General features: G+C 45.2%; 1 protein-coding gene across 2 annotated transcripts in view; it reads left to right on the plus strand.

The window, feature by feature from the left end:
* The window catches only part of AASDH (aminoadipate-semialdehyde dehydrogenase), a 95613-nt gene that overhangs the window by 13161 nt on the left and 56787 nt on the right, over positions 1 to 25665 (plus strand). The window contains exons 3-5 of one of the 2 annotated variants that reach the window (XM_073608399.1): positions 8475 to 8595; positions 12014 to 12315; positions 18786 to 18978. In XM_073608399.1, coding sequence (XP_073464500.1) covers positions 8475 to 8595; positions 12014 to 12315; positions 18786 to 18978 — 616 coding nt within the window. The remainder of the gene's footprint in view (positions 1 to 8474; positions 8596 to 12013; positions 12316 to 18785; positions 18979 to 25665) is intronic. The other variant, XM_073608405.1, reaches the window with a different exon arrangement.

Consider the following 25665-nt stretch of genomic DNA (forward strand, 5'->3'; position numbering starts at 1 on the left):
CCATGTTTTGTATTGATTATCTCCATTGCAGCTGACAGTGTAGTTCACATGGTCCTGTTTGCATTGCTTTGCTGTGTATCCTGCCAAAGTGTATCTAGTATGTAGCGCTTGGCTGGGTTTATCGCTCCTTGAACGCCTCTATTCATGTCATTGTTGACAAGCCGCTCCATGATGTTTACAGTGCATTCGAGAACTGCATTTAGAAAGCATTATTACTAGCCAAGATGATTGTACAAGAATCCCTACAATAGAAAACCAATACAGTAGAGGCATTAACAGACATCTAAAATTTCAGGGCACATCCAAACAACCTCTTTATTCTGCCTCAAATGCACTGCCATATTAATTTTGACTTTTTGCTAAAGGGCTACAACTTGGCACTTGTCTCTGTCTGTCTCAAACTGCTCCCACCGGCCTCTTATGGTTACCTTTTGCCCTGCAGGAAGCAGTGACTAGAACATATACAGTGGGGCAAAAAAGTATTTAGTCAGCCACAAATTGTGCAAGTTCTCCCACTTAAAAAGATGAGGGAGGCCTGTAATTGTCATCATAGGTATACCTCAACTATGAAAGACAAAATGTGGAAACAAATCCAGACAATCACATTGTCTGTCTGCTTTTTGAAAGAATTTATTTGCAAATTATGGTGGAAAATAAGTATTTGGTCACCTACAAACAAGCAAGATTTCTGTCTCTCAAAGATCTGTATCTTCTTCTTCAAGGCTGGGTTCACACTGGTACGACACAACAGCCATCCTACTTTGGATCCGACTTTGCCCTGCAACTTGAAGCCGACATGTATCCGACTTGGATCCCCGCCAATACCAGGCACTGTGTTTGGTATGAATCTTGAGGGGGAACTCCACGCCAAATTTTAAATAAAAAAACGGCATGGGTTCCCCCGCCAGGGGCATACCAGGCCCTTGGGTCTGGTATGGATTTTAAGGGGAACCCCCCTACGCCAAAAAAAAAAGATCCATACCAGACCCTTATCCGAGCATGCAGCCCGGTCAGGAAAGGGGGTGGGGACGAGCAGGCGCCCCCCCCTCCTGAACCGTACCAGGCCGCATGCCCTCAACGTGGGTGCTTTGGGGCAGGGCGGCGCCCTGCGGCCCCCCAACCCCAAATCACCTTGTTTCCATGTTGATGAGGACAAGGGCCTCTTCCCGACAACCCTGTCTGTTAGTTGTCGGGGTCTGCGGGCGGGGGGGCTTATCGGAATCCGGGAGCCCCCTTTAATAAGGGGGCCCCCAGATCCCGGCCCCCCTTCCTATGTGAATGAGTATGGGGTACATCGTACCCCTACCCATCCACCTAGGAAAAAAGTGTCAATAAAAAATACACTAGACAGGTTTTTAAAATAATTTATTAGGCAGCTGCGGGGGTCTCTTCCTTCTTCTCCGCAGTCTCTTCCTTCTCCGCGCTCTCTGGTATCTTCTGCCAGGCTCCTCCGCTATCTTCTGCTCTTTTGCTAGCGGTGGCCCGGTCTTCTCCGCCGTCTTCTTCCCTCTTCTCTTCTTCTGATGTTGACACAACGCTCTCTCCCACTGTAATGCCGTGTGCGCGGTCCGCAATGACTTCTATAGGGATAGGGCGTGGTCACTGGGTGATGTCACCCGGTGACCCCGCCCCTTATTACGTCACAGTCCCATCATGCCCCGGGGCCGTTTTTTCGGCGTAGGGGGTTCACCTTAAAATCCATACCAGACCAAAGGGCCTGGTATGCTCTTGGAGGGGAAGCCCATGCCGGTTTTTTATTTCAAATTTGGCGCGGAGTTCCCCCTCAAGATCATCTGAGCACAAGTCGCATGCCAAAGTCGGATCATGCGAGACGGCGATCCGACTTTGATCTGACTTCAATGATAGTCAATGGGCTGAAGTAGGATCAAAGTCGGACTGACTTGTGGACCAGTTAGGATGGCTCCCATAGGGAAATATTGATTTTCACACGTCATGCGTCATGAGCTCCCAATGTTGGAGCGTTTGTCGCACTAGTGTGAACCCAGCCTAAGAGGCTCCTCTGTCCTCCACTGATTACTTGTATTAATGGCACCTGTTTGAACTTGTTATCAGTATAAGACACCTGTCCACAACCTCAAACAGTCACACTCCAAACTCCACTATGGTGAAGACCAAAGAGTTGTCGAAGGACACCAGAAACAAAATTGTAGACCTGCACCAGGCTGGGAAGACTGAATCTGCAATAGGCAAGCAGCTTGGTGTGAAGAAATCAACTGTGGGAGCAATTATTAGAAAATGGAAGACATACAAGATCACTGATAATCTCCCTCGATCTGGGGCTCCACGCAAGATCTCGCCCCGTGGGGTCAAAATAATCACAAGAACGGTGAGCAAAAATCCCAGAACCACATGGGGGGACCTAGTGAATGACCTGCAGAGAGCTGGGACCAACGTAACAAAGGCTACCATCAGTAACACACTACGCCGCCATGGACTCACATCCTGCAGTGCCAGACGTGTCCCCCTGCTTAAGCCAGTCCATGACCGGGTCCGTCTGAGGTTTGCTAGAGAGCATTTGGATGATTCAGAAGAGGATTGTGAGAATGTCATATGGTCAGATGAAAACAAATTTATTTATTTATATATATCTCTATTATATTATGATCATCAATGTGCGGGGTATATAAGGTATGGGAAGTGGAGGCATGGGAGACCCAGAACGAATACTCGTAGACTTAAAACTGTGCAGCTATATAGGACACAACAATCTATCGGCAAGCTGGGCATCCCAATGGCCATCCTGACCCAGACAGGTAACAGTGAGACTCGGATAATGCATAAAAGGATATTCAAATATCTGAAAAATAAAACGCCCATGGCTGAGCCAGGTATATGGGGTGGGGGGAGAAAAAGAAAGCAGGAAAAGGGTGTGGGAGGGAACGTTAGGGAAGAGAGGGAGTAAGGGGCCAGGTGTCCCTTATTAGAAGAAAAAGTATAGACCCAGAACGATAGATAGACAGAGCCTCTCGCCCAGGGAATCCAGTCCAAGTCTAGGAGGTCAGCCAGGTTGCGAGACCTCCCAAAGAAAGCATTGGTGTATACGAAATGCTGCCAAGGTCTCCAGGTGTCACGAAAGATCTCCTCCCGGTTGTTCAAGCTTGCTGTGAGATCCTCCATATCCCTAAGTTCATTGACTTTGGAAAACCGCAGGGGCTTTGACTGCGGGTTCTCGGATCTCCAAAACAGGGGGATGCATGCCTTAGCCGCATTCAGTAGCTTAATTGTAAGAGAAGCCTTATACGTCTTAATAGGTCGTTTCGATAGATGTAACAAGCATGCTGCAGGGTTCCCCTAAAGCAAAAGGTTTTTATTGCGCAGCATTACAAACTTGAGCACTGTGACAGACCCAACTGGGACAGAGGCTTTTGGAGGGGGACTAGGGGCTAGCCTCCTACCCACTGATAATGCCCATGGAGAACACTGGGGTCTTTGTCTGCTTCTTCCGGTCAGAGCATGGAAAATATCTCAGTACAGTCTTTGATCCCATGGAGAGACCAGATTATTCTCTAATGATGGACAACAATATGATGAACGCTGAGGCTGAGGCCGAGGCCGAGGTTTGGATTAATTCTCTGAATCAGGACAATAAAGCTTTCCTTCTGGAGTGGATGGAAAGATGTAATATTAATCTTGCCCAGGTTAATGGTCAGAGGAAATATAGTGGCTCTCCTGCAAACTGATTTGGAGAAGATCCTCCACTTGGGACAGAAATCTTTATCATCAATAACACTTAAATCTATGAAGATAAATTAATTCCACTTTTTCAGACTGCTGGAACATTGTATGAGCTTTGTCTCATAGACTGTTTGTAGACTGGTGCCGGGCAGTCTGAAGTTGGATACCTGTTTATTAAAATTGTCTAGGTGATTAGTTGTTAATTAGATCGCTGTTAGCTGTTCCTTAGATGTGCTAATGAGACTACTGTTTGCATTGTTAGGGTAATGTGATCCGGCCCTAACCTAATCTTGTGTGCTATGTATTTTGTGTGAGTTTACAATAAAGAGAGTTCCAGTTTGCACCCAAGCTAGTGTCGTCTAGTTCTTGGGGTGCTCAGCTATAATACCTGGTTCCAGACTGGAGAAAGCTGTATCTTGGCGGAAGCACCCAGGCTAGGTGCTGGACGTTGCATTACAGGCACCATGCGGGCCAGCTGCTGGCATCCCAACAGCTGATGACGTCATAGGTTATTAATATGGATTTCCTTGTTTGTCGCTCCCCTGCTCCTCTCTTTTAGCACTGGGGTCATGTTAGCTGAATGAGGGAGAGAAACTTAGGGAGAAGGGAGACACTGGAATACTAGTTAGTACCAGTATGCAAAGGTATATTGCTGTGTAAAAATGAATCCCCTCTAATGTTGAGTGTATGGCTGTTGCTGCGATATGTAAAGTTTTTAAATTTTTTATTTTAGAATGGGGGTGCCTCGATCTTACATAATTTTAAAGGGTGCCTTGACTGAGAAATGGTTGAGAAACTCAGTTCTAAACAATAGCTGTAAGCATTGTAGAGAAATGTAATATTCAAAGCCCTCAACAGATTTACAGCTCCTCTTTCCTTATTTTCTATTTTCTATGACAACAGAAACTCTGCCTTCTAATTTAAAAAAAAAAAAACACCAGGTGCTTGTAAGCTGTTAAAAAATAAAATAACATAAAAAATATGAAGGACCTTCATGACTACTCACTAGATATCACTTCTTGCTGTTAAACCTGCAATTCTGCCTCCTGTCATTAATTAGAAAACTGATCTAGGTTGTCCCATGAGTGGAGAAATTGGGCAACCCCTATGCTTTTCTTTCCTACCTGTACCCCTACTCCACACCCTCCCTCCCCATCTTTATCTTGAGATGCTGTTGGTATACAATTAACTTTGCATTGTGCCGTTTGGAATAACATTATGTTCATACAATTCAATAAATGACATCCTTAGTTATGCAATTCACGCCAACTGTAGATCGGCATAAAGAAAATTACAGAATGTACTTCCTATAATGAAAATTTCACCTGATGTAATATGCAATATTCTGTTCCATTTTTTTCCTCTGTGGCATGCCTCCTTCTCTTTACCACAATTTTATAAGTATATTTTGCCATATTGCAATACACTGTTATCATGCTTTAACTCTCTGCTTCCTCCCCCTCTACCCACTAACTCACTCGCTGCCCAAGAGATTGCCAATCACTTCAAAGACAAGATTGATGCAATTCGTGAGGACACCTCCACTGTGTGTACATCTTCCCCACCCAACATACCTTGCCTAACAGCACATTCAACACTCTCCTCTTTTGAACTGGCTACTACTGAAGAGGTTACAAAGCTTTTCTCAGATGCCCACCTAACCAGTTGTCCCCTGGATCCTGTTCCCTCACAACTACTACAGTCACCCTCTTCTTCTATCCTATGCTCCCTCACATCTACAGTCTCTCCCTCTCTAGTGGCACCTTCCCCTCCACTCTTAAACATGCGCGGATCACTTCCATCAGTGGCGGCCCGTGCATTGTGGGTGAACGGGAGCCACCCCCCCTGACGCCTCAGCCACCCTCCCTATTCATGTGCCTGGCCCCTTTCAGAAGGCAGGACACATGAAATACTATGGCGGGGAGGGGGGTTATGTTGAAGCACCTGATTAGAGCCAGAGGCTCTTAATAGGCTTCAAAATAGGGTGGGCTCGGGGCGCAGAGCACTGCATCCCGATCCCACCCTGTTGTGTGGCATAGCGAATGAATATTCGCTATTCAGCAGTCAGGTCAGTAAGACCTGTCTCCCGATTGGCTAAAGCAAGTAGGCAATCCTTTTGGATGCCTAACGCTTTGGCGGAAGAGGAGACACGGCGGAGGAAGCCTGAGGAGCCGAGCTGACACAGGAGCCGCAGCCGCCCCTTCCCGCAACTACAGAAGAGGAGGAGGAGAGCCCCGTTACTCCAGGAGAGGAGCAGAGTCCCGCCACATGAGTGGTAAGTGCCGCTGGACCGGCCGTGGGGGGGGCGGGGGGTGGTTAGTAAAGTGACAGCCGGGGGACGCACCTGGCTGCGTTTGGCACAAGTGGCTGCGTATGATGGGGCACAAGTGGCTGCGTATGATGGGGCACAAGTGGCTGCGTATGATGGGGCACAAGTGGCTGCGTATGATGGGCACAGTGAGGCTGCAATTGATGGGGGGGGGGGGGGGGTTCAGTATTTTTCACTTTTATTTGCTCCCCCCAAAAAATTTTGAGCACCAGCTGCCACTGACTCCCATACTTAAAGAGGAGTTCCACCCGAGGTCCAGTAAAAAAAAAAAAAAAATTAAAAAAAAATTAAAAGTCAACAGCCACAAATACTGCAGCTGCTGACTTTTAATTGGACACTTACCTGTCCCAGGGTCCAGCGATGCGGGGTATTGAAGTCCCGCTCGTCTCCCCTGCCATTCAGCGGCGCCGGCATTGCAACTGTGGGCGCCGAGCTGTGGCTTCACAGCCTAGCACCCACTGCGCATGCGCGAGCGGCGCCGCACGCCGTAATTGACCGCTCAGTCACCTGGGACCTGTAATGGGTCCCAGATGATTGACAGGAGGGAGGGAACAGAGCTGAGCCCTTCCTGTGCTGAGGGGGAAGTGATGTCACCAGCCCAGACACTGGAAAAGGCAGACTACTAGGGACCACCTAGCAACAGGCATTTAGAGGTAAGTAAAAAAAAAAAAAAAAATATCCAAATTTTTTTTGTATTTTTTTTTTGGGTGGAACCCCACTTTAAAAACCCCTCACTGGACCCCACCAACCTGAACAACTTAAGACCCATCTCATTGCTCCCATTTGCCTCTAAACTTCTAGAACGCTTGATCTACAACCGTCTTCGCTCCTATCTCCAATGAAAATAACCTTATTGACCACTTACAGTCTAGCTTTCACTCGCAGCGCTCCACGGAAACTGCCTTACTAAAACTCATGATTTACTAACTGCTAACCAACAGCCATTACTCCATACGCCTACTAATTGACCTCTCTGCGGCCTCTGATACTGTTGACCACCCGCTGTTTCTCAAACTCCATTCCCTTGGCCTCCAAGATCCCGCTTTATCCGGGTTATCTGTCTACCTATCACAGCGCTCCTTCAGTGTTACCTACAACTCTGTCTCCTCCTCTTCATTGCCTCTTTCTGTGGGGGTCCCCTAAGTCTCTGTTCTTGGACCCCTTCTCTTCTCTATCAACACCTCCTCCCTTGGTCACTTGATCACTGCCCACAGCTTCCAATACCACTTATACGCCGATGACGCCCAAATCTACCTGGCTACTCCTCACATCACTCCTTCAGTCTCCTCTCACATTACTAACTGACATATCAGCATGGATGTCGCACCATTTTCTTAAACGAAATCTCTCTAAAACGGAGCTACGGTGCCCCCCTCCATGACTTTTCCATCAAAATCAACAATTGCAACCTTCAGTCCATCCCCCTCACGCCAGGGTACTAGGTGTAATCCTAGACTCTGACTTGTCCTTTGAGCCTCAAATCCAATCGTTGTCAAAAAGTTTGTAGAATTCACCTCTGTAACATCTCTAAATTCCGCCCCTTTTTAACAAATGAAACCTCCAAGCTCCTCATTCACTCCCTTGTTATCTCAAGCCTTCACTATTGCAACTCCCTTCTCATTGGCCTGCCTCTCCATAGGCTATCCACTCTTCAGTGTATCATGAGTGCTGCTGCCAGGCTTATCCACCTTACTCACCATTCAGCGTCTGACAACCCTCTCCTCCAATCCCTACACTGGCTCTCAATCGCCCAGCGAATTAAATTTAAAATACTAACCACAACATACAAAGCCATTCACAACTCTGCCCCGAGCTACATCACCAATCTTGTCTCCAAATATCACCCAAACCATCCTCTCCGCTCCTCCCAAGACCTCCTACTCTCAATCTCCCTCGTCTTCTCCTCCCATGCTCCTCTCCAGGATTTCTCCAGCGCCTCTCCCATCCTCTGGAACTCGCTACCTCAACCTGTCCGGCAATCCTATATTCTTGCTACCTTCAGGCGATCCCTGAAAACGCATCTTTTCAGGGAAGCCTATCATGCCTCCAACTAATCTTTTACTTCCATCAGCTCATTCCCCACAGTTACAACCTTTTGTACCACCTGCCCCACCCTATTAGATTGTAAGCTCTTCTGAGCAGGGCCCTCTTAATCCTCTTGTATTTTATTGTATTATAACTGTATTGTTGGCGCTATATAAATTGATGATGATGATGATGATGATGATAATTTGTATAAATATAAAACCTACAAAAACAACTTTAGGGTGAAGTACTTCCTAGTACATGTAGCTAGAGAGGTGAGTAATGGGTTGTTTCAATGTACTTTTGCTGCTTGTTTAAAATATGTAAATATCTTAATATCCATAGTCTGGACACAGATGCACTTTAATGATCCAATTTTTTTTATGGATTTATAATTTCAGTTCTCTTCACTTTGTTTTTGTAGGATTCTCCAGGTCCCAGCTGCCTATTGTCCTGTAGACCCTGGTGCCCCATCCAATTTCATATTTTCACTCGCAGAAAGATGTAAAATTCGCTACATGTTGGTGGAAACCAACAAAGCTGAAGTGAGCATAAAATTATAGTATGATAAAACTTAAATTACACTTTAACATCTTCATTTGTGATGTGCTTTCCTCCTGTACAACTCCCAAAATTGCATATGCATTGATGGTTTATTTAAGCAGAAGTCCTCAAACTTTTTAAACAAAGGGCAAGTTTATCATCCATCAGTCTTTAAAAGGGCCAGACTGTTGATAGGTAGCAGTAGAAAATGCTGTCGGTCAGTGGGAATAAACCATGACCTATCTTCAGTGGAAGGCATGCCCATCCTTGTATTATTGGAGAAAATAATGCCCCACCAATGGCTTCAGTGGGAGGAAATGTGTCCCATTGTTTGCGTCAGTGGGAGGAACAGTGCCTCTTTGTATGCATCATTGGGAGAAAAAGTCTCACCAATGGTGTCAGTGGAAAGAATAGTCCCCCATCATTGACGTCAGTAGAAGAAATTGTGCCCTGTCATTGGTGTCAGTGGCATGAGTCAAGTCCCATCATTGGTGTCAGTGGAAGGAATTGTACCCCGTTATTGGTTTCATGTGGGACTAATAGCCCGCAATCTTTCCCTCTCCTTTTCAGAAAATGGATTCTCATTGTTTTCTAAGGCCTCTTGTGCAAACTGGAAACAAAATGCATTTGTATTTTGTTTTATAAATTGCTGCAATGGGCCTTTTGCTTCCTTTTTTGTTTCAGAATGGATTTAGGTTTACTTGCCACATGCATATCTAAGCATAAAATGTATGTTATGAAATTTTTTAAATGTTTAGGTGGAATTGGTTAACATGTTTATACAGTGGGGAAAATAATTATTTGATCCTTGCAGATTTTGTAAGTTTGCCCACTTACAAAGAAATGCAGGGTCTATAATTTTTATTTTGGGTGTATTTTAAATGATCGAGACAGACTATCAACCAAAAAAATCCAGAGGAAACACAAAACAAATGCTATGCTTGGTGGAGAAACCCTTGTTGGCAAGCACAGAGGTAAGACCTTTCTTGCAGTTGGTGACCAGGTTTGCACACATCTCTGGAGGGATTTTGGTCCACTCTTCTTTACAGATCTTCTCTAAATTCTTAAGACTTCTTGGCTGTCACTTGGCAACTCGAAGTTTCGGCTCCTTCCATAAATTTTCTATAGGATTAAGGTCTGGAGACTGACTAGGCCACTCCATGACCTTAATGTGCTTCTTCTTGAGCCACTCCTTTGTTGCCTTGGTGGTATGTTTTGGGTCATTGTCATGCTGCAAGACCCGTCCATGACCCATCTTTAGTGTTCTGGCTGAGGGAAGAAGGTTCTCATCCAAGATTTTACAATAGATGACCCTGTCCATTGGCCCCTCAATGCAGCAAAGTTGGCCTGTACATTTCGCGGAGAAACCGCCCCAAAGCATAATGTTTCCACCTCCGTGCTTGACTGTAGAAATGGTGTTCTTGGGGTCATAGTAAGCATTTTTCTTCCTTCAAACACGAGTTGAGTTAATGCCAAAGAGCTAAATTTTGGTCTCATCTGACCACAGCACTTTCTCCCAAATCCTTCTCTGAATCCTTTAGATGTTCATTGGCGTGACTGTAGATGTGCCTTCTTGAGGAGGGGGACTCGCTGTGTTTGGAGGAAGAAAAATGCAGACTATGACCCTAAGAACACCGTCCCTACAGTCAAGCATGGAGATGGAAACATTAGGCTTTGGGGCTGTTTCTCTGCTAAAGGTACATGCCGCATTGAGGGGCCATGTATTGTAAAATCTTGGATGAGAACCTTCTTTTCCAAGCCAGAACACTGATGATGGGTCATGGATGGGGTCTTTTAGCATGACAATGACCCTGAACATACTGCCAAGGCAACAAGGGAGTGGCTCAAGAAGAAGCACATTAAGGTCCATGGAGTGGCTTAGTCAGTCTCCAGACCTTAATCCTATAGAAAATTTATGGAGGGAGCTGAAACTTCGAGTTGTCAAGGGACAGCCAAGAAACCTTACAGATTTAGAGAAGATCTGTAAAGAGTGGACCAAAATCCCTCCTGAGATGTGTGCAAACCTGGTCACCAACTGCAAGAAACATCTTACCTCTGTGCTTGCCAACAAGGGTTTCTCCACCAAGTACTAAGTCATGTTTTACTTGGGTAACAAATACCGTATTTATCGGCGTATAACACGCACCCCAATTTAGGGGGGAATTTTAAGGAAAAAAAAACTTTTAGGAGGGAAGTTGAAGGGAAAAAACTTACATTTAAATGCCCATCATTGCAGCCTTGTCAGTGCAGCCTTGCCCCAGTGCAGCCTTGCCCCAGTGCAGCCTTGCCCCAGTGCAGCCTTGCCCCAGTGCAGCCTTCGATCCCCTGTCCCTGCCATCCTGGGCTTCAAAATCGCCGACCGCGATTTGAAAATGGCGCCGTCGGCTCCGAAATACACAGAGCCGGTCCTCGGCTCTTTCCGGCGGCTCTCGTTCAATTCGGCTCCACTCGTAGTCCCGAGCGGAGCTATCCGAACCTAGCCGAGTAGGTTCGGATAGCTCCGCTCGGGACTACGAGTGGAGCCGAATTGAACGAGAGCCGCCGGAAAGAGCCGAGGACCGGCTCTGTGTATTTCGGCGCTGGCGGCGTCATTTTCAAATCGCGGTCGGCGATTTTGAAGTTGTGACAGCTCGGGATCGCAGGGGATCGGCGTATAACACGCACCTGCGACTTTCCCCTGATTTTAAGGGGAAAAAAGTGTGTGCTATACGCCGATACATACGGTATTTATTTTACTCACTGAACTGCAAATCAATTTATAACATTTGTATCGTGGTTTTTTTTTTTTCTGGGTTTCTGGTTGATATTCTGTCTCTATCATTCTAAATACGCCTATGATAAATTATAATAGAACCTTAATTTCTTTGTAAGTGGGCAAACTTACAAAATCTGCAGGGGTTCAAATAATAATTTTCCCCACTGTATATACTTTTTTTTTTTTTTTTTTATTATATATTGGAGGTGAAAATCACAATTGTGGAAGTGAAGCAGAACTAAAACGGAACTCTGAGCATAAAGACTTTCATTTAAATGTGTTCCACAATGCCTTTGAAAACTCAGATATTGCCTTGTAAAATAAGAGGTGACATCATTATTGCTGTGCTGAGAGCAGGGCTGAGGGTGGGTCCTAGCAGGTCCTCTCTCTAAAGGCCGCCTGCAGAAAACTACAAGGGGGCATATGCAAGACACCCTGCACAAGAAGAGAGAGCAGCAGTGACTGGTCCTTATTACAGGAAAATCCTGCAAGGAGGCAAAGTGTAGAAGTTGTTTTGTGCTGAATTACTACTCTGATCTAGAAGAAATACACAAGACACCAACATTTATGTTTTAAATGTATGTGGTTCTTGTTTTTATAAAAAAATGTTTAGTTTAGGGTTCAGCTAGATTGCCTGCTCAATGATGCTCTTCCTTGTTTGCCAGGTCTTCAGACAACTGTTCCCGAGCTGGATCGAAAAAGATTCCTCAAAAGTTCAGCATCTGAACATCACAATTTTTGAGGCTCTGCAAAGAGAGAAAATAAATGATAAAGATCCAAAAATTAAAGATGACCACGATCAGACCTCCAGTGCCCTGCACTCTCCTCCGAGACAGCTGTGTGATGAGTACTTAGACAGAGACCAATATTGCCTGGCATATGTTTTGCACACCTCTGGAACCACCGGCAACCCTAAAATAGTTAGTGTACCTCACTGCTGCATTGTACCAAACGTTCAGCATCTTGGGTAAGTTATATTCACTAACTATGTTTTATTCAATCTGTTACCTGCATCTGTTATTTTTGTACTACTATATATCATGTAGACATCAGTATGTCAGTAACTAGTAAAGTGGGATAAAATATGTTTTTGATTGGATTTTTGGGTAAGCCTTGTTTAAACTTGTGGCAGGGGAGGAGGAGCAAAAAAAAAAGAATGAGTCTACAAGTGGTTGTTAAGCCACTACAATAAAAACATACAGTCCCCTCTGTAAAATAACATTATGTGCCCCAGTGTCTGTTATAAAAAGGTACAGATCGACATCTTTTTTATATATCAGAGCGTCTCCTGGCCCTCACGTGACTCCTCTGCTTTCTCCTCTCCCCAGCTGAAATATATAGCGGGAGAGGCCGAGAAATCCCGCTGATGTCAGATGGGGAGGAGAGAGAAAAGAGAGCCGAGGAGTCATGTGAGCGCTGGGAGTTGCTCTGATATAAGGTACAGATCGGCATCTTTTTTATATAACACAGGGGCACATAATGTTATTTTACAGAGGGGATTGTATGTTTTTATTGTAGTTATGATTTGCAACAGAAGGGGAGAGCTGAGGAGTTGATGGAGCGGACAGGCAGGGAGGGGGGAGAGCAGAGAGGAGAGCTGCAGATGATGGAGGCACGTAAACTGACCAGGGCTCAGCAGCCATGATAAACTGTGGTCAGTTTACAGGGGGGAATGCATAGCCAGGCAGGATCAGCCAGGTATTTCAGGTGATAGAAGGGGCCAAATTACACAGCACAAGCACTGTGCTGTTATTCATGCTTTAAGGGAACAGGATCTGTGTGTGTTTTATTTTTTTGAGGGTAACAAACACTTTAACCGAACATGGTGACTGGATGGGGTAACAAGTAGCAGGAGTGGCAAAAGTTATACCCATATCCAGGGCTTTTTTTCAGCGGGAACGTGGGGAAAGCAGTTCCAGCACTGAATGTATGTTAATGGCAAGGGGTGCTGTGGTTTGCTGGAGGGCTTATTGATGCTGGTTGCTGGGGGACCTTTTATCGCAGGGGGGATCTATTGCTGCCAGGGGCCTGTTGTTGGGGAGGTCTATTGTTGCTGGTGGGTGATCTATGTGATCTGTTGTTACTGGTGGATGATCTATTGTTGCTGGGGGCGGTGGGTCGTATGTTGCTGCAAAAGATCTACAGTTGAGGGAGAGCCTATTGCTGCTGGAAGATCTATTGTTGCGGGGAGGTGTCTATTGTTGCTGATTGCAGGGGATCTATTTCACTGCTTTTTCTACTGTTGCAGGGGAGGATTTATTGTTGCTGGTGGATCTATTGTTGCTGGGGGGGGGGGGGTCTTCTGTTGCTGATCGCACGGGATCTATTTTACTGCTTTTCGTGTTAACAAATTCCATACAAATTACCTAGAACCACAACATGATACTTGGTTTTTTACTCTTGAAAAGAGGCAGTACAGAGAGGTGAGTAGGAGATTGAACCAAGGGACAGTGCTTGGAGGTGGGTAGGGGATGGAGACAAGGGGTGACTCAAAAGGGGGGGTACCTGCACCTATTTTCTGAGAAAAAAAGCCCTGCCCATATCACATTTGGCAGCCAGTACTGCTGCCAAATGCAATCCATTCAAGGTAATGGGGCTGACTGCAACCACCCAGCCATTGTGTGTAAGGTTTTAGCAATTAAAATATAGTGGTTGATTTACAAAAACTGGAGAGTGCAAAATCTGGTGCAGGTGTGCATGGTAGCAAATCGACTTCTAACTTCAGCTCGTTCAATTAAAGGGGTTGTAAAGGTTTGTTTATTTATTTTAAATAAACATACCATACTTACCTCCACACTGTGCAGTTCGTTTTGCACTGAGTTGCCCCGATCCTCGTCTTCTGGGGTCCCTCGGCGGCTGTCTCGGTTCCTCCCCGCAAGAGCTAACCCCCTCTGGGAAGCGCTCTCCCAAGGGAGTTAGTTTGCGGGTGCGCTCCCGTGTGATATAGTCGGCGGCCATAGCCACCGACTGTATCACCTGGCCCCGCCCCCTGGTGCCCTGCATCATTGATTTGATTGACAGCAGCGGGAGCCAGTGGCTGCACTGCTATCAATCATCCAATGAAGAGCCCACAAGAGCTGGGGGAAAGCAACGCGGGTTCGTGCCCACGGAGATTTGGGGCTCAGGTAAGTAAAACGAGGGGAGCCGGAGAGTGCAAGGTGTTTTTTACCTTAAGGCCCCTTTCACACGGGACGGATCCGTGTTGATCCACCCCGTGTTTATCCGCTGCTCAGCGGGGATCGCTCCGCTTTCCCCAGCTGAGCAGGCAGATGACAGGGCGGGACCCGCACACTGTGCAGGGACCGCCCTGTCAGATCTCCGCTCTCCCCTATGGGGGATCGAAGGAACACGGACCGTCTGTCCGTGTTCCTCCGATCCGCTCTGCAGACGGATAGAAAAATAGGATTTTCTTCCGTCCGCAGAATCGGACGAGAGCGGAGGCGGACGACATCGGGTGTTAGCGGATGTACATTCGCTGACACCCGCTATCCCATAGGGATGCATGTATGTCCGTATTTCATCCGAAAACGGATGGATGAAATACGGACATACGGTCCGCATGTGTGAAAGGGGCCTAATACATAGGATTCATTAAGGTAAAAAAACACAAAGCTTTCCAACCCTTTTAAGCTTTGACAATAAAACCTGGAAGCTGATTGATTTTGCACTCTCCAGTTTTGGTAAATCAACCCCATATTGTATTTAAGGCTCCTCCCATGTCTCTTTTTGTTACTCTCCCTTTTTTCATTCTTCCCTCTTTGCAGTATGGGCACATGCCAATTTTAGGAAAACCACAGATCTGACTAACTTCTTTGCCAATCCATAATGTTGACCCAAATTTCTACATAAGAGTCTTCCAAGCCATTCATTCTGAGAAAGCCAGAGAGGCCTTCTAAGACCTAACACTCATCCTCGCATGTATAGCGCATGTATGTATAACTCGCACAAAGCATTGTGAAGCGCACACTGTCTGCATGGAGTTTGCACGTTCTCCCTGTGCTTGTGTGGGTTTGTTCCATCGATTCTCCCACACTCCAAAGACCTGCTGGTAGATTAATTGGCTTTTGTCTGAATTGGCCCAATATCTGTATGTATGCATGTCAGATAGGGAACTTGGATTGTAAGCTCTTTGAGGACAAGAATTGGTGGGAATATAAAGCACAGCATAAAATTGTCTGCATTCTCCAAATATATGTAATAAATAAAAGCAGCCCACAAGAAAAGCAAGCTGATATTTAATATATTGGTCAGGTATGATATGCAGAGAAGTGGCCTCAAGCATAGGAGCTAATATTCATATTTTTGTCAGTTAAAGTCATTGGAACAACATAAATAACTTTACAGAAGGGGCTGCAGTATTTTTTTGTAGTTATTTTTAATGGCTATTTTTGCATACAAATGCTGCCCTTTTGGGGTTTTTCACTCCAAGCTAAATTTGAGATCTTTATAACCGTGTTTAGTCTTACTGTTGTGTGTAAGTAGCAGAATTTTCACTGTATTGTATAAATTTTTTTTATATTAAAAAAAACCTTAGAGTCGTGACCATGTTTCTGAGCGAATATTTAGCACATCTGAAATCTGAGTATGTGGGCTGGTTTCATAGCAACCGAAGGAAAATTTATATTTCCTTGCCATGATTTCTGTGGTGCTGTCAATACAGAAGTATTGAAATGCCTCATACTACCTCTGTTATCAAACCTATTTCATAGGTTTGAAAGATCTAGAGCAGGAACATACTGTAACTTTGCAGTTTTAAAAATAGTGAAAAATACTTTTGAATTTAAATTAACATGGTAAAACTAATTTTTAGTGATCAGGTGTACATATTAGGGATGCACCAAATGGGTTTTTGGTGCCAAAACCAATACCGAAAATAAATCTTCCTTGATCCCGAAAACCGAAACCGATACCGAAACAACACCGATACCGAAAGTGACTGTTTTAAAAAATATTTTTATGCAGGAGATGGTCAGCGACTGCGAACATGGTACAGGAGATGGTCAGAGACTGCAGAGATGGTACAGGAGATGGTCAGAGACTGCAGAGATGGCACAGGAGATGATCAGAGACTGCAGAGATGGTACAGGAGATGATCAGAGACTGCAGAGATGGTACAGGAGATGATCAGAGACTGCAGACATGGTACAGGAGATGGTCAGAGACTGCAGACATGGTACAGGAGATGGTCAGAGACTGCAGACATGGTACAGGAGATGGTCAGGGACTGGGGACATGGTACAGGAGATGGTCATAGACTGGGGACATGGTACAGGAGATGGTCAGAGACTGCAGAGATGGTACAGGAGATGGTCAGAGACTGCAGAGATGGTACAGGAGCTGGTCAGAGACTGGGGACTTGATACAGGAGATGGTCAGAGACTGGGGACATGATACAAGAGATCAATGCAGCCTCACCAGTGCCCGTCAGATGCAGCCAGCCAGTGTCCCCGGTAGTGCAGCCAGTGTCACCATTGCAGCCAGTGTCCCCAGTAGTGCAGCCTGTGTTCCCATTGCAGCCAGTGAAGGGAGAGGAGAGCCGCCGCCGCCGCCTGTTTGATTACAGCGCCGGGAACATCAGAGCTTTCATTTCAATAGCTGTGTGTTCCCCGCTGCGTGCTGTCACATACAGCCCCTCCCCCTTGTCCGGGCACTTTGATAGACAGATCACCCATCCCATTGGACGGGTGATCTGTCTATCAAAGTGCCCGGACAAGGGGGAGGGACGGGTGATCTGTCTATCAAAGTGCCCGGACAAGGGGTAGGGGCTGTATGTGACGGCGCGCAGCGGGGAACACACAGCTATTGAAATGAAAGCTGTGATGTTCCCGACGCTGTAATCAAACAGGCAGCGGCTCTCCTCTCTTCTACGATATAGGAAGCCCCCCTGATAGCCGGAGCCCCGCCCCTTCCCAGGCCCTGCCCCATTCGGTATCGGCAAAAATTCTCTTTCGGCTTTTTGCCGAATGGGCCATTTTCGTCCGATAAGTTTCGGCAGCCGGAATTTCGGTGCATCCCTAGTACATATACTTTAAAAATACATTTAAAGTGACTTTGACACTACCAAATATTCAACGCTCCAATGGGACTTTTCAGGCAACAACTATTGACAATGTAGTATAAAAAAATATCATCTATTTATTGGTACACCTTAAAATATACACACCTAAAATCACATCATGGCCGATAAAGTATTACATTCTGGTGATATACAGTACAATCTTACATCACAGCAATACCCAACATAAACCCGGTAAGGGACCAAATTACAATTGTTGTGCTCCAATATTTGTCCCCACAGCTGGGATAAACTAAGGTGCTTCAAGTTTTGTATTCCTCGAGGGTAAGGGTATGCAACGCTACAACAAAATTATAATTGTAAATGTTGTTGGCCCCCTCTACATCACTGCTATGTCTTGTTGGTGAAGGACCTGGGGACTGACACTTCCAGAAGTATCTGTTTCTGGAGATTTTTCAGGAGACTAGCTTTCGTCATTAAATGAGTGTTCAGTGGCATGGACAACAGCAAGTAAATGTTTTATTCCACCCCCCTTTTTTTTTTTTTTTTTTTTTTTTTTTTTTTAATTATAGGAAAACAAGTAAACCAGGATCACGGACGGCACAGGCCACACAAGGAGTAAACCATTTGTAATAAAATCATGCAATTTATTGATAACAAAAGTTAAAAGAATTGTATCCAGTGTACATATTGCTTATTAAAAAGAATACTAGTGCTGATAGATCATTGTGTACTTTCAAACACCAATAGAGAATGCTGATATCGGATATCCTCATATTCCAATGTGTTTCACCAGACTTGCTTCATCAAGGCCATTTAAGACATTACAGCACTCATCTCGAGCACAAGGAGACAACAGCATCACCACTTCCTGGGCAGGCGCTGGAGCATCAGGGACCCCACCAACTTACACCCCAAATGGCACCAGTTAGAATGTCGGGTATATAATCGTCATTCACTCAAGTTGTGGTCTCAAGTGTGTTTTCTAGTGCTTTCCAGATTATATTTCACCTGATACAGGGTTAATAATAAAGTTGTTGGACTAGAAAAACCTCCAGGTGTCCTAAATCTCAGTTCCACCATAAGCATTCAGTATATCCTCAGACAAGAGGGAGGAGGGAGCAAAAGGGGGGGAGAGAGAGAGCATTCCATCCAGTAATGCCTGCACTGTCAGAAGACTTTTGGTGTCCTGGAGGACATGCATGATTTATTACAAATGGTTTACTCCTTGTGTGGCCTGTACAGTCCGAGGTCCTTGTTTACCTAAATATACAGCACGAATGATGGTCATGAATGGCACTTGATAGATTTTTTTATTTATTTATTTTTTTTTTTAATTCAATAATATTGATGTGGTTTTATATTTGCCTGACGCTCCACTCCTAATAATATTGAATTTAACCACCTTTTTATGTTTTTAGATCCATCTTCGGTATGTCACCAGATGATCTTGTGTTTCTTGCTTCACCTCTGACCTTTGACCCATCTGTTATCGAAATGTTTCTTGCTTTGTCCTATGGAGCCTGTCTACTAATTGTGCCAGAACATCTTAAAATGATGCCCAGAAAATTGTTCCATATATTGTTCCAGCAGCATAGAGTTACAGTACTCCAGGTAAGGTATACAACTTTGTAAAGGTAGATGAAAAGCAAAGAGACCGAGCATCTATCTATCTATCTATCTTACCACATTGTATAACATAAATGTACAATAAATTCACCATTGCAGCTTTGCAGCACCTGCTTCTGTATATGTTTTTGCGCTGGCATACCTGTTAAAGCTTTAACCTAACTATCTGAATCATAGTGAATGGAACCCAGTGAACTGTTACATTGTGGAGCACCCACTGGCATGCAGTGATGGACTTTAGCTTGATCTAAGAATTTAGTATTCTGTAATAAGCACAGGTGCAGTTTTGTTGAAGCCTTAACTTTTTTTTTTTTCGTAAACTTACCATATATTTTTTTTTAACTCCTAGAACAATGTGTGCTGTATAACCACTCCCGCCTGCAGCAGCTGTTCCTTTTTAATTTTGCAATCTGTGAATTAAAGTGGAATTCCACCCACTTTTTAAAGTTCTCGGCATCCCCTGCTGCTCTGTGCCTTGGTATAATATATATATATATATATATATATATATATATATATATATATATATATATATATATAAATTTTAAACTCGCTGTTTTTTATTTCTGAATTGTATTTCCATTTTCTCCTTTCAACCGCAGCCTGAGCGCGTCATTCCCGGCCCGCTATGCCTCCTGGGAGATGTTTGCTATCAATCCCGGGAGGCAATAGGCGTCGCTGGGCCGTAGCATTTATTTCAAAACCGCAAATGACGCAATGCGTGGCAGCTGGGGCCATTTTAAATAAGGGCAATCAGGCTTTTGTTGCCATAGTTACCCTGGCTTCAAGAGGATCGAGGATCGGCGCTGGATACCGGCGATTCGTTCAGAAGGTAAGTTGCTGCATTTGATGGGGGCACAAGTGGGGGCTGCATATGATGGGTTGCAAATGGCTGCATATTATTGGGGACACAAGTGGCTGCATATTATTGGGGACACAAGTGGATGATTTTGATGTGGACACAAGTGGCTGCATATGAAGGGACACAAGTTCAGACTAGGGGGGTGTTAAATGTGCAGATGGGAGTGGTAATTGTGCAGACTGGGGGAGTGGTGGTAATTGTGCAGACTGGGGGAGTGGTGGTAATTGTGCAGACTGGGGGAGTGGTGGTAATTGTGCAGACTGGGGGAGTGGTGGTAATTTGTGCAGACTGGGGGAGTGGTGGTAATTTGTGCAGACTGGGGGAGTGGTGGTAATTTGTGCAGACTGGGGGAGTGGTGGTAATTTGTGCAGACTGGGGGAGTGGTGGTAATTTGTGCAGACTGGGGGAGTGGTGGTAATTTGTGCAGACTGGGGGAGTGGTGGTAATTTGTGCAGACTGGGGGAGTGGTGGTAATTTGTGCAGACTGGGGGAGTGGTGGTAATTTGTGCAGACTGGGGGAGTGGTGGTAATTTGTGCAGACTGGGGGAGTGGTGGTAATTTGTGCAGACTGGGGGAGTGGTGGTAATTTGTGCAGACTGGGGGAGTGGTGGTAATTTGTGCAGACTGGGGGAGTGGTGGTAATTTGTGCAGACTGGGGGAGTGGTGGTAATTTGTGCAGACTGGGGGAGTGGTGGTAATTTGTGCAGACTGGGGGAGTGGTGGTAATTTGTGCAGACTGGGGGAGTGGTGGTAATTTGTGCAGACTGGGGGAGTGGTGGTAATTTGTGCAGACTGGGGGAGTGGTGGTAATTTGTGCAGACTGGGGGAGTGGTGGTAATTTGTGCAGACTGGGGGAGTGGTGGTAATTTGTGCAGACTGGGGGAGTGGTGGTAATTTGTGCAGACTGGGGGAGTGGTGGTAATTTGTGCAGACTGGGGGAGTGGTGGTAATTGTGCAGGATTTGTGAGAAATGCTATATGCCAGGCTTGTGAGAAATGCTATACGCCAGGCTTTGTTTTGTTGTACATGCAGTATATTTACTGGTTCCTGGAGGGAGAAGGGGAGGAGAGGTTTGCATAGCTAAGGGGGCGGTAACTTCCTCTGACACTGCCGTTGCTATGGAAACCGGACCTGAAACCTATTTCATTGCTTGTGTAGCACTGAGCATGTGCGAGATCTGCAAGGCTGAGATCCAGGAAGAAATACAGTCTGGCTTCATATTCCCACACTTAAGATGGCCACGGTCTGTTGCAAGTTTATAAAGTTACAAAATGCTGTAATAACCTAATAAAACGGACCTTAGTTTACAGACTAACTTTACTAGAATACATTAAGCTTGTGTATTATAGGGTTATTTTTTTTTTAATTTTGGCCGGAACACCGCTTTAATGAACTCCTGTTTGCCACCTGCAGCAGATGGACTTGTAGTTTCAATGGAACACGAGTACTGCCTCAGTATGGACATGGAATTGGAGGAGGAGTATATAGAAGCCCGGCATTGCATCCTCAATCCAGTGACCATGGTTGCAATGTTTTGCAGGCTCATTTGCAATAAATAAGAAAAATAAAAAAAATTCTCTTTTTTTTTTTTTTCCTCTGCAAATAAATGTGCATTTGTTTTGTTTTTTGTTTTTTTGCAAAAGGTGAACTTGGCTTTCAACTTCCTGATCTTTATATAACAGTACTGCATAGAAGTTTATTGTTAAACAGATATGCAGGAAAATGATACATTCTTATAGCATATTTTGTAGAGGTGGCCACCGCACACTGCAAACAAGGTTAAAGACCAGGTGCAGTCCCTATAAGCAGGGTTACTCAACTGGGATTCCGGGAGAGGTCCTCAGGGGCTACGCCACAATTTACCTGTCAGTCACAGGCAGCTGACAGGTTGGTGGCATCCCCTCTGCAGACACATGCAGAACTAGGTAGGGAAGCGGATGTAATAGTGCTACCTGTGGTGCGCTGTTCCCCGCCAGCCCCTCCTCAACTCCTGTTCATCCCACGTGCTTGTATGTGACCTCTCCTGAGATGGACAGAAGGGGAGGAGGGGGCGTCGGGAAACAGCGCGCCAAAAGAGGACTGATCATAGCCACTTCCCTGCCATGCTCTGCATATGAAGGAAACTGGCACTGTAATGTGTTGTGCTGTGTGCCCCATGTAATGTGCTATGCTGTGTTCCCCTATAATGTGCCAGATGTGATGTGTTCTGCTGCCCCTTCATGTTGTGTGCCCTCCTAACCCCCTGTAACCCACCCTGCTGCCTCCCCGTATTCTGTTTATCTCAGGTTGGACACAGAATTGAGCATCTATGCAGAAAAAGCAAGCACAAGTTTCACATTAAATAGGTACATTTTAATATGGATTCCATTATTTAATGCTATTTCTAAAAAATAATTGTTATATCAGCAGATTGCTGATCACACCAATGTTCCATGAGCTGTAGATTGTCAACATTATTTCAGGGGTTCCCAAGATCTTTTTTTTTTTTTTTTTTTTTGTCAAGGGTTCCTCCAAGATAAAAAGGTTGAAAATCCCTGGTATAAAGTATGTACAGTGGATCCTCGGATTACGAGCATAATCCGTTCCAGGAGTATGGTCATAATCCAAAGTTCTCGCATATCAAAGCGAGTTTTCCCATTGAAGTCAATGGAAACGAAAATAATTTGTTCCGCATTGACTTCAATGGGATGCAATACCGCATGCGGCCAGAGGCGGGGGGTGTCAGAGCCTTGGAAACGGCCTAAAAGGCCCAAGCACACTTCGGCTGACTTCGGCAAACCTCGGACTCTGTTCACGAGCCTTTCCGAGGTTTGCCGAGGTCAGCCGAACTGTCCCCGGGCATCGCTGCCGTTCGGCTCCGCACCCCCCACCTCAGGCCAAAAGCGGTACTGCACACCGCTTTGCCCTGAATCCTGCTCGTTTTGCGAGACAACACTCGCAAACCGAGTTAGGATTTTTAGAAATACAGTGCTCTTTTTGTGAAACGCTCGTTAACAGCGTTACCTCAATCCGAGGTTCCACTGTACAACAATAATCCATAAGTAGGTGAATGAAACTTGTCAAAAAGAGAACATTCAACAGTTATTCAAGATGACATTGTGGCAGACTACAGCCTAATTTTCTCAAGACAAATTCTCTAGCGACACGGCAAGCGAAAAATGGATGTGGTTTAACCACTTCAGACCCGGAAGATTTTACCCCCTTCCTGACCAGAGCACTTTTTACAATTTGGCACTGTGTCGCTTTAACTGACAATTGCGCTGTCATGCAATGCTGTACCCAAACGAACTTTGCGTCCATTATTTCCCTCAAATAGAGCTTTCTTTTGGTGGTATTTGATCACCTCCTGCGGTTTTTATTTTTTGCGCTATAAACAAAAAAATTGTGACAATTTTGAAAAAAAAAAAAACAATGTTTTTTTACTTTTTGCTATAATAAATATCCCCCAATTTAAAAAAAACACAAACATTTCTTCATCAGTTTAGGCCAATATATATTCTTCTACATATTTTTGTTAAAAAAATCGCAATAAGCATATATTGATTGATTTGCGCAAAAATTATAGCGTCTACATGGGAAAGATTTATGGCATTTTTATTATTACTATTATTATTATATATTTTTTTTTACTAGTAATAGCGGTGATCTGCGATTTTTAGCGGTACTGTGACATTGCAGCGGACAGATCGGACACTTTTGACACATTTTTGGGACCACTGACATACATACAGCGATCAGTGCTATAAATATTCACTGATTACTGTGTAAATGTCACTGGTAGGGAAGGGGTTAACACTAGGGGGCAATCAAGGGGTTAAATGTGTGTTCCCTCAGTCTGTTCTAACTGTATGGGGATAGGACTGACTGGGGGGAGGAGACCTATCATTGTTCCTACAAACGATATGTCTCCTCTCCCCTGACAGAACAGGGATTTGTGTGTTTACACACACAAATCCCCGTGCTGGCTCTGGTGCACACGACCTGGCGGCTTCTAAAGCGAAAGCCGTACCTGTACGGGGTTTCGCCTAGGAAAGCCATTATGCCGCAGTATATCTGTATGAGCCGGTTAAACAAAATATTGGGGGTTGCTTAAAGGGGGTGTGGTTAGAGTCTGAAAAGCAAGAGAGAAAGGGAGAAAGAAAGAAAGAAAGAAAAGAAAGAAAAGAGAGGGAGAGAAAAAAATAGAGAAAGGGAGGGGTAGAGAGAAAAAAAGGAAGAAGGGGAGAAAGCGAGAGAGAAAGAAAACGATGGGGAAAGAAGGAGAGAAGGAAGGAAAGAAAGAGGGATGGAGGGACAGCAGGCCCAGATCCTTCACCACAAAAGCAATCTGTGTGTTCAAGTAAGTTTAATAATCAGCAGATAAAGATACTCCAAACATCCCCCCCCCCCCCAGGCAGATCCCATCAAACAGATACAAGAGGTGATCATAGACTGCAGACGTGATACAAGAGAGGGTCAGAAAGGGTGCGAACATGGTAAACAGCCCCCCCCCAACACAAAGAATGTCCAGCAGATCACCCCACGGCCACTCACCTTCAACTGTGGTGCCTGCAAGCATCTTCCCCTGCACCTCTGGCTGTCAGCTCATTAAGAATTGGGGGGGGCAGCTCTGTGGTGCCTGCAGGATCTCCCTCTGGCTAGCAGGTCTCTCCTCTGTGGAGAGGGGAGGGGCCTCTGACCTGGGCAGCTAATCGGCTTCAGTGTTCATGTGAATTACTTTGCTTGTACACTAAAGAGAGAAGCCGATTAGCTGCCTGGGTCGGAAGCCCCTCCCCTCTCCACTGTAGAGAGGAGAGACCTGCTAGCCGAAGGAAGAGCCCACGGGCATATTTTCACAGCTGGAAGCTGCGGCCAGTGACAGGTTGCCTACAGAACACCGGAACAAAGCCAATTTCCCGTGATATTTTTCCAGGGACACAAGCAGACCGGGACAAAGGCCTGAATACTGTGAATGTCCCGGAAAAATCGGGCCTATTGGCAACTATGCACAGGTAAACACTGTATCAGCAGGGGCCTAAAACTGTTAAACCAAATAGAGGACAATAATGGAAAATAAAAGCAGCAGCTCCCCCCAGCTCACATGAGATGGTGGAGACACAAACGTGAACTCCAAGAGAGAAGGGCAGATGTGTAGCATGGGGGAGGTTTCAAGACAAGAGAGTGAACTTGAATGAACTAACATATTTGAACGACATGAAAGCATTATTAACCAATTACAAATGATATGTTCTTGTCCTATGAAGAACATTTTTATTTTTTTTTTCATGTTGCAAAAACAAAAACTTCTGAATCTTTGAGGCTCGGTTCACACTGGAACGCTCCGACTTTGGGAGCTTATATAGCCTGACGTGTGCAAATCAATGTTTCCCTATGAGAGCTGTCTTAACAGGTCCGACACAAGTCGGTCCGACTTTGAAAATGCTCCCTGCACTACTTTGGTCTGACTTTGATCCTACTTCAGCCCATTGAATATCACTATCGAGTCGGATATCGATATCAAGTCGGATCGCCGTCTTAACTGATCTGACTTTGGCATGCGACTTGTGCTCTGAAGATCTTGAAGGGGGACCCCACGACAAATTTAAAAGAAAAATTGAATGGGGTTCCCCCTCCAAGAGCATACCAGGCCCTTTGGTCTGGTATGGATTTTAAGGGGAAAAAACAACAAAAAAAAAACAGTGTGGTTTCCCCCCCCCCCAATACCCATACCAGACCTTTATCTGACCACGCAGCCCGGCAGGTCAGGAAAGGGGGTGGGGACGAGCGAGTGTCCCCCTCCTGGACCAAACCAGGCCACATTCCCTCAACAT

This window comes from Aquarana catesbeiana, linkage group LG01, assembly GCF_042186555.1.
Source record: "Aquarana catesbeiana isolate 2022-GZ linkage group LG01, ASM4218655v1, whole genome shotgun sequence".
In the NCBI taxonomy this organism is placed as follows: Eukaryota; Metazoa; Chordata; class Amphibia; order Anura; family Ranidae; genus Aquarana; species Aquarana catesbeiana.